Source organism: Atta colombica, unplaced genomic scaffold, assembly GCF_001594045.1.
Source record: "Atta colombica isolate Treedump-2 unplaced genomic scaffold, Acol1.0 scaffold274, whole genome shotgun sequence".
Classification (NCBI taxonomy): Eukaryota; Metazoa; Arthropoda; class Insecta; order Hymenoptera; family Formicidae; genus Atta; species Atta colombica.
The window spans coordinates 1,218,956-1,228,742 of NW_017259375.1; the positions used below are offsets into that span (position 1 = coordinate 1,218,956).

Here is a 9,787-nt window from a genome sequence, read left to right on the forward strand (position 1 = left end):
CTTTTAACACAATTAAGAGAAGATCACATCAGTCAAAACACATCTTAGTGTCTAATATCATCTTTTTGTGACTCTTATAATCTTGAGGAGTCATGAACACATTATTAAGCATCAACCAATATTTTTTGTTTCCTAATTTTATTAAATATTTCTTGGTCGATTTTGATTTACTTTTGTTTTACTTTAATTTTTATCGAAAGTATTCATTACGATTTACAGTATATTAGAAAAATAAAGTCCGACGTTACCTGGCTTATATGTTTTTACATTGGCGACATTGAAAATGTACGAGATTTGAATTTGCAAACGAAAAAGTTTTCTCCCAGTGGTATTAAACTAGGTAGCTATTATTAATCTACATTAATAGATTCAATATATTAAATATAAAATTTTAATTTTATGAAGTATTATCTTTCAGGTAAAATAAATTGTGGCAGAAACGGGCAGTTTTGTTCTAAATTGGGTGTAACACGATATCCAATTTGGGGCATGCTTAAGCCGGGTGGAGCTTTTGAATTTCATCACGGAAATAATCTCAATAATGATATTATTAAATTTATGCAAATTAGTATGAAAACTACAAATGTTTGGGCCCTCTCTGCAGAAGAAACATTATCGATATTACAAAGGAGTAATGATATTATGTAAACATAAATCACATTTTTAACAGATTTCGTGATGCTAATTATAACAAAATTACAGGAGATGAAGTATGGTTTCTAGATTGGTTTACACCGTGGTGTCCACCTTGTATAGAGTTTCTGTCAGAACTCCGGAAGGCATCGTTAGAATTTGAAGCGTCAATAGTTCGTTTTGGCACTATTGATTGTACTGCTCACAATACATTATGTCACCAATACAACATACAATTTTATCCTACTGCTATGCTCATAAATGGTAGCAATACATATCAGTTCACATTATCAAAGACAGCTGCAAATGTTATGTATTTCATTAACGAAAAAAGAAATCCATCAGGTGAAAGATATATGCCAATAATTTCTTTCATATTTCCGCGTGTTTTTATTATGTTTGATTGTTTGATACAGTTATAGAGTTAACAACAAAAAATTTTCGTCAGAAATTGGGGAAGAAAAAGAATGATGTTATATGGATTGTTGATTATTTTGCTCCGTGGTGTGGGCCGTGTCAAAGATTAGCACCTGAATGGTCAGCCGTTGCGAGATCGCTGAGCGCTTTATCCTTTGTAAATGTTGCCAGTATAAATTGCGAGACTGAGGCTTCCTTATGTACATCCCAAGGAGTGCGGTCTTATCCCGATATTAGAATATATCCATTAGGAAGTGAGGGTTTAAACACAGTCGCGTAAGTCATTACACGTTTTGTACATGTTTAATTATGCATTCGTGTAAGTTACATAACATGACTCAATATGTATTCATAATTCGTTTTTATTATTTACATTACAGTTTGTACAATGGGCAACGAGATTCGTTATCTATGTTAACATGGATAACAACATTCTTCCCAAAGAAAATCCCTGATTTAAATTTTTCTGACCTTCAAAAGCTATTGAACAGCAAGCATAATTTGATAATCTATTTTTCTTTGCCAAATTGTCATCATTGTCAAAAGTTGCAACCTGAATTTGCAATTGCTGCTCAGGTAAAAGTTACTTCATTGTAAACAATCAATTTGTCTTTTATAATCTATAATTTCTTTGATAGCTATATCGATTATAAAATCTGTTTAATTTCAGTTGCTGGATAAAGTGAAATTTGGAAGGATTGACTGTTCCTTCTATATACATAAATGCGAACAACATATAAAACAAAGTATACAGATACAATATATATCCTTTCCAACGCTAATATTATATAATTCTAAGGAAAAAAAACGAAGTAAGCACAATAGCGTCGAAATTGTTGCGAGATCGACTCAGAAAATCACGGATGAAATTTTAAATATTATTAATTCTCGCACAAAACACGACGAACTATAATAGACAAAGTGCCTAAATTGAATTTAAGCTTTTATTTTGCAGTCATAGGTGATTTTTTTCTTTCTTTGTAATATTATCATTGCAGTCATACATAAATTCTTTCTTCACAATGTACAAATAAATTTATTTTTTCGTATGTTATCACACAGACTTTGATATAAATTGAGAAAATGTATGATTGATTTTTTTCAATATATGAGTTAATAATTAAATATATTTAATTTATTATTATTATGTATTATTATATTATTAATTACTCAATCATCTGTTATATTCTATATTTACAAAGCCCATTTTTAAAAATGTAGGATATATACAGATTGAAATATTTATTTTGCAGAATATATAATAGTGTATAATGTATATTTAGAAAACATTTATTATCAACTATACAAATAATAATATAGAAAAAACTAGTTTATTTCAATACAAGAAAGAAAAAAATCACATTCTTGCATCTGGCATCATAATTTAACTTGCTGAATTGTTGCAACGAGAGAATAGAAGTTGTTGAGAAATTTTAATAATGTACTTATTTGTAAATGATCTTGACTGCCACAATTGATACTTGGTTTATCCTGACATGTTCCATGTTTTCAAAGGGAACAAAGAAAAAATAGATTAGGTATATTTTTAGTCTTATTGTGATACTTTATACATTTTATACATTTTGTATATATTATTATATATAATGTACATATAATTAATATTATATACGTATAGAATAATATAATTAAATAAAATCTAGATGAACAAACCAATTTGGAATCTCAAATTAAAAGTTTAATCACAACAAAACTCTTTTCCAATACTTATCGGAGATTCTGTTTGTATAGTAATAAACACGAATCATGAACTTTATTAACATGAGGTAAGTCAAAAGTCTTATTTTCTAATATTTCTGATATTTTTAAGATGTTATTCAAAAATAAGTTTCAAAAACAAAATAAGTACAACAATAAGCGTCGAAATTGTTGCAAGAATAACTGAGAAAATCAAGGATGAAATTATTGTCTTTAATTTTAGAAATTATTCTCGCACAAAACAAGTCTAATAGACAAAATGTTTAAATTGAATTTAGACAAAGGCTTTATTTTGATTTAAGTCATATGTAACTTCTTTCTTTACAATATATGACTTTATCATTGCAGTCATGCATGTATTCTTTCTTCGTAATATTTCTTCGAATTTATTTTTTCATGTGTCATCATACAGACTTTAATATAAATTGGGAAAATATACGATTGGCTTTTTCAGTATATGAGTTAATAATTAAATAGACTTAATTATTATAGTTATTTAATTATCTTATAATATCCTATGTTTACAAAGCCCATTTTCATTGAAAATGTAGGATATATGCAGATTGAAATGTGCATTTATTTATTTTGCAGAATATATAATGTACAATATATATATATATATATATATCTAGCAAAAATCTATTATCAAACATGTAAGTGATGGCATAAGAAAAACTAATTTATTTCAATACAAGAAAGAAAAAATTCACATAATTTCTTGCATCTGGTATCATTTAATTTACTGAATTGTTGCAACAAGAAATAGAAGTTGTTAACAAATTTTAATAATGTACTTATCCGTAATTAATATATCGCTTGACCGCGATAACTGGCGCTTGGCGTTTATCCTGATATATTCCAAAGCAACAAAGAAAAAAAACTAGACCAGATATTTGTCCTTTTTTGTGATATTTTTATACATATTTTATGTACATAGTAATTAATAAAATATTTATGAATAAATTAATAAAATCTGAGAAATCTCAAGCATTAAATTAAAAATTTAATTACAATGAAATTCTTTTTATATTTTTACCAGAGGTTCTGTTTATACAAAACAGTGAAAAACATAGATATCATGAACTTCATTTATTAACATGAGATAAACCTAAGTTCTTATTTTTTAATATTTCTAACATATTTTTAAGTTAACTTATTAAAAAATAAGTTTTTACGGTTTTCTCTTTTTATAAACGCATTAACATTTAACTCGATGAAATCTAATGAATTTCTAAAAATAGTATCCATAAATATAATTGTTACACGAATATAAGAATTAATACAGAGATAAATACGCTATAAAAAATGCTGAACCATTACGATTCCGTGCGTGTTTGTTGTTTAAATGCAATATATCCAAATATTTTATATATAAAATATTTTACATTTTACACATATAGATATTTAAAATTATTTATATAGTTTGTTTCAAGATTTATAAATATATAAATGAAGAGAATATCGAATATCAAAGATGTCTAAACGTGCTGTGCTTCTTCTTTTTGTAAGTTTTTCTTCTCGTTTATTAATTACATTGATATGTACTCAAATAGAAAATATAATTTATTTTCCAACAGTGATAAATTTAAAGATGGAATGTGTTAAATGAAGAAAAACAATGCAACAATGCATTTCTATGCATAACAAATATGCACTTTGAAACTGTTGACAGGTAAATTTAAGTTTACTTTATATATTCTGAAAAACAATCTTGTTTTGATTAGTTTTATCTTATATTATCATTTAATATAAATTTAAGATAAATACTCTTTCAAATATAGAGTATAAGTAGATTTTAATACAAATGTACTTTCTGATATCACATAAACTCGCGGCATGCGAAGGCAGTGCTAATAGAAAAATGCAATTGAGAATTAAATAAGTAATATTATAACTGTTTTTACGGCGTATATAATTAAAGCATAATAAATACATAACTTTCCTAACATCAATTTCTTTGAAACAGAAAAAAAGCTTTTTAACATCAAAAATTTTAAAAACAAAAAAAAAATTTTGTTAACTTTTTTATATTGCATATGTGTGATATATTTGTAACATTAATTCTTTGATGTCGATGTCGCAAAAAATCTAACAATCACAAATCTGGCAAAATTCCATAATGTTATGAGTATACAATAAACATAGACTGCATTAAATTAATTTAAACAAATTAATAATTTTAATTTAAAACATACATTGCATATTTCTATCTTAGCAAATAATACAGCGAAAGAAATTGTGTTTTGTTAAAACTTTGAAACAGAATACTTTGGTCAAGTTGATTAAGTTTTATTATAGATCTTAAAGACAAAACATTCTAACTAATATACAAAAATGAAATAAATTCGTTTAACATTTATTTGTAATAAAAATAAATTAGACTTTATTAGGTTTATTCTTTTTTTCAGAATATGCAAAATCTATATTTTTTTAATCCAGTCTTATTTTTTTCTGTATTTCCATATCATTTATCTTTAATTTATCGTTTTTTATTGTATAGAATATTATTTAAAAAACTTAGTTCAACTTTGGAAACATAGTCTATTAACTGTAATGTAGAAAATAAGTTTATTAATTTTGATAATTTATATTATTTTGTTTCAGATCTTTTTTCTAAAAGTATTTTCAAAAATTTTAATGTCATATAAATTTATTGTATGCTGAGAGTATGTTTCTAAAGTTAAAATGTACTTCTCGAAAATATTCAGTAACAATAATGCGTACAACTTTTAAAAATGTGTATAACTTTTTAAAAAATCTATTTGTTTTTCTTAATATATGATAGTATCTCTTATTCATTAATTAGCGACATTTCGTAATTCAGGACACACACGTATAAAAGAATTTTAAAGTTATAAAGCATAAATATAACAAGATTTTTGTGTTGATATAACAATTTGATATCTTAAAAAGAAACAAATCTTCTGAAATTATATACTATTGTGTCAGTATAAGTCAGTATCGCATACTATGTGTATAGTTTTGTATACATGTAATTTCTATACATTTCGGAAAAATACATTGTGTTTGACAATCATATATCTTTATAAATGTTAATCTGATTAATATTGCACTAACTTTTAAAAGATTGCAAATATATATATTTTTTCTGACATTGATACATTATTAATATAATATAATATACACATAATATGATACAGCTGATTGTAAAAGTATAATTTTATAATTCTCGAACCTGTGAATTGCTGGCAGTAGTACACGACTAATAAGTCGTGTTAATATCCACCGTTTCATAGTTCCAAATGTATGTTAACCAATTGTGAACCATGAATAAATTATAATTTGTATTATAATACAAAAAATGTATATTATGTGTCACGTTTCGATGGCGGTATTAAATGTTCTGGTAGTTCAGCCGGTAAATCGTATCCTTCGAGCTTTATATTAATTAGATGCATGGCTAAGGCAAATTCGTCAGAGTCTAAGAATCCATCTTTATTAATGTCTGAAAGTTTCCAAATCTTTCCAAGCACGCTGTTTGGCAATTTGGACTTGACCATTTCTGATTTGGCCGCTAGTAATATAAAGTAATAATTATACATAATTAGAATATTTTATTTCAAATTGCCGCACTTATATAAATATTATATATTTATATAAAAGTGTTTACATAAATCCTCCTAATTATAGCAGCAAAAAATGCAGAGCTATATAAGTAAAAGCAACTATCATCTCTATAAATTTATCAGTCATACCTGCTCCCGTAATTTTTCCATCTTGTGGTTCAAGTGATTCAAAGATACTATCATATTTATATCTTTCCTTATTGACAATCCATTCTGGTTCACCTGCACCTGCATCAATTCCTTCTCCTCTTTTATATCCAAATGGACTAACTTGATCTTTTACACCTTCAAATGCTCCTCCTAAAATTGAGATATATATAATTTTTTCTACAAATTTAGAATATATAAATATCATATTTTCTTGTATTAATTTTTTAATCAATTAAATTTAACTTTTAGCAAAAATTTTATGGAAGATTCAAACAATTTTTTGGAAGTATTTTGATTCAAGATTTACTAAGATTTTAATGTAAAACAAATGTTAATAAATACCTGTAAGTGTTTCCGAAACGGTAGTAACTTCTTCATGTGGTATCATAGCCATAAGCTTCGCGATATCTTCAGCGAGCATTTTATCCACTACTTCTAATAACTTAGGCTTCAGGGGATTAAATTTATTAAAATCGTGATGTGCTAAGCTCTCTTGCATCTTCTTTAGATCCGGAAAATCACCAGGTGAAATCTTTTGCTCCCTTTGAATTTGATCGTAAGTCTGGCCCAAATTTTTTATCAGTTCTTTTTTTTTAGTATCCTTACCAAACATACTCGGCATATCTTTCCGCAAGGCGCTTATTATGTACGCGTGTACCTATAAATTTTTGATAAATTTTGATGAATTTTATTGATGTAAGGAACATTAGAGTCTTAATCATGTATATCTAGTTTAAGACTTTACACTGGAGAAAGAAATTAATTCTTTGTTTCATATACCTTTGCTAAGCGTGCTCGTTTAATTAAATCATTAAGTTTTCTTAATGCAGCATTTCTTGGAAGCGATTGCATATCTCTGAATAAATCTTGTTCTTCATCTTCAAATAGTCTAAAAGAAGATTCACAAGACTTTTAAATATAAAATATTAATACAAATAATTATATAATAAAAATAAACTAGAAGATGCACAAGCACTTACCTTCTATTAACATCATATCTTAAGGGCTGATCCCAAAATGAGCCAATATAAACTCTAGCTACTTCTGGAGTTTGTAATACCTTTCCCAATGACCACATTAGAGCACCATATACTCTCATGAGCTGTTGATGATCTATCATGTCAGCTTTATTAAGAACAATTCTAATTTTATCATCATGTCCACGTAAGGCTTCGATAGATCTGCGGAATTCATCTGAGATATCGAGCTTATGAGCATCAAATAACAAGATAATCCTATCTACGCGTTCAGCAAACCATTCTAAAACACCAGTAAAGTCATAGCCTCTGTCAACCTGAAGGAAATATTCAATATTCAAGATATACATTTATCATATCACAAATACATATATATCTTAATATGTAAAAACAAAGCTACAAAAGCAATACCTACTCTTTGTTTCTCACCAGATAATATACCAGGTGTATCTACTATAGATATGCCTTTCAAAACAGGCGACACTACAGTTGAACACTGAAATCTGTTCAAGAATGCATTGCCGAATTTTGAAAGTGGCCTAAACTGTTTATTTGGATCTACGACCAAGGCATTTCCAGGAATGACTCCTTCCTTTTCATCGTACATGACAGCAATAAATCGATCCGTAGTAGGCTCTGGTCCGATTCTGATACCAGGAAATTCTCTTTCTAACAGATATTTGATAAATGTGGTTTTACCAGTGGAATATTGTCCAACTAAGAGAATCATAGGTTTTGCATCAAAGTCAGGATCATCCAGTTGTGGCGAATGAAAGTCATGGAATTGGTAATATTGTTCCAGTGGTAACAACTTTGATTTGTATATCCTCTTAAGGCCTTCGGTAACATTTTCGAAGAGATCTTGCTTGCTATTCTCCTCGCGACTCAGCCAGCTAAACATGTTGACAATCTGCAACAAATTGAGTTCTATATTCTTGCTAATGAACTTGTTATCATGTATATTCGTGCACAGTCTGAATTCCAAAGACTCGTCGCATTAGCATTAAGTAACACCGTGTCCTGTTAATTATGTTTCCTTTGTTTGAACTTTTGTAAGTATGAATTGTGACTCATTGTCAGACTACAATTCTAGACCAGTCATTCCGAACTGATGCAAGACAGCCTACAAACGTTAAGGTCACAATTGTCAGACTATATTCTGCCTCCAAATTCCACGTGCCTTCCTTGTGCCTTCGAGACGTGTCTTTCAAGGTAGACTGAAGACAGACTAAAGGATATTGCGTGGAACATTGTATGCCTTCTGAGAACTCAGTCATGCTTTGTTTTAAAAAGCAACTTATCAGTATTACCTTATTTTCTGATATCCTATCCAGCACCTCCTCCTTCCTTTCGAGGAATAGTTGAGATCTCAAATATTTGAAGTGTGCAACACAGAATGAAGTGCAAAAATGTAAATGAGTGTGAAAAGGAACACGTGGACGGGCTAGTAGAGGAAGTAAAAGAAGAGAGAGGAAGAAAGGGGAATCCAGAGAGCACCATCGAACACCAACCTTTGCTCGTATCCGTCGGTCAAGGATGAATGGGTGCGCTTGACAGAGCGCGACGGACGTGAGGGCGAGCGCGGACTAACGGAGAGCCGAGAGCGCGAGGAAGGCAACGCTCGGTCGACCAAGACCAAAGATCCAAGGTGGTCCGCTGCCGACGTGACGTATATCCAAACCGATCGCGGAAGAGTACGCTGAAAATGAGCAATACGGACTTCCGGAACGGAGGTGGTGATGGTAGTAGTGGTGGTGGCGACGGTGGTGATGGATGTGGATGGACGTGGTGGTTGTCGCTCGGATCTCTGCCACGATGCTCACCGAGTCACGATCGCCAGTGGTGACGTAAACGGCGTAACTGGTGGAAGGCGCGTCGCGCTGCGCGAGCAGCTCGGAAAAACGAGCGATCGCGAGGCGGAACCGTGCCTGATAAACCGGGACTGATATAGAACGCGCTCTTGGAGAAGATAGACGACCGATAGCTCAAAACGACGGCACGACTCTACGACAACTGACAGGTTGTCGACCACTGTACGACATTCAGCATTGGGCTCAGTGCCGACAACTGACAATTGCCAAAGCGCAAACGAGAGAAGGGATGAGGGGGGAGGATTGCTGACTAATAGGACATACCCCGAGTTCGTACATTATGAATCGTTTTCATAATGCTATGTTAGTTGAATGAACAGTTAAATTAGCAATCAACTAAGTAATAAGAATTTATTCTTATTACTGTATGAGAGTAAATAAATTAATATATTAATAATATATATATATATATTAATAATATATTATAGTGTATATA

The 9,787-nt window shown here is 29.8% G+C and overlaps 2 protein-coding genes across 2 annotated transcripts in view; one reads left to right on the plus strand and one right to left on the minus strand.

Annotated features, from left to right (window-relative positions):
- LOC108689660 (dnaJ homolog subfamily C member 10-like) overlaps positions 1–1,963 on the plus strand; it is a 3,881-nt gene extending 1,918 nt beyond the window's left edge. The window contains exons 7-12 of the mRNA XM_018196520.1: positions 220–340; positions 419–631; positions 703–978; positions 1,050–1,326; positions 1,431–1,626; positions 1,721–1,963. Coding sequence (XP_018052009.1) covers positions 220–340; positions 419–631; positions 703–978; positions 1,050–1,326; positions 1,431–1,626; positions 1,721–1,963 — 1,326 coding nt within the window. The remainder of the gene's footprint in view (positions 1–219; positions 341–418; positions 632–702; positions 979–1,049; positions 1,327–1,430; positions 1,627–1,720) is intronic.
- A 3,998-nt stretch (positions 1,964–5,961) lies between these two features.
- The window catches only part of LOC108689627 (EH domain-containing protein 3), a 14,083-nt gene continuing 10,257 nt past the window's right edge, over positions 5,962–9,787 (minus strand). The window contains exons 8-15 of the mRNA XM_018196484.1: positions 9,304–9,422; positions 8,791–9,066; positions 7,896–8,390; positions 7,484–7,797; positions 7,284–7,392; positions 6,846–7,161; positions 6,483–6,653; positions 5,962–6,301 (exon numbers count right to left, since the gene is read on the minus strand). Of these exons, the coding sequence (XP_018051973.1) occupies positions 6,096–6,301; positions 6,483–6,653; positions 6,846–7,161; positions 7,284–7,392; positions 7,484–7,797; positions 7,896–8,390; positions 8,791–9,066; positions 9,304–9,422 (2,006 nt within the window). The 3' untranslated portion in view covers positions 5,962–6,095. The remainder of the gene's footprint in view (positions 6,302–6,482; positions 6,654–6,845; positions 7,162–7,283; positions 7,393–7,483; positions 7,798–7,895; positions 8,391–8,790; positions 9,067–9,303; positions 9,423–9,787) is intronic.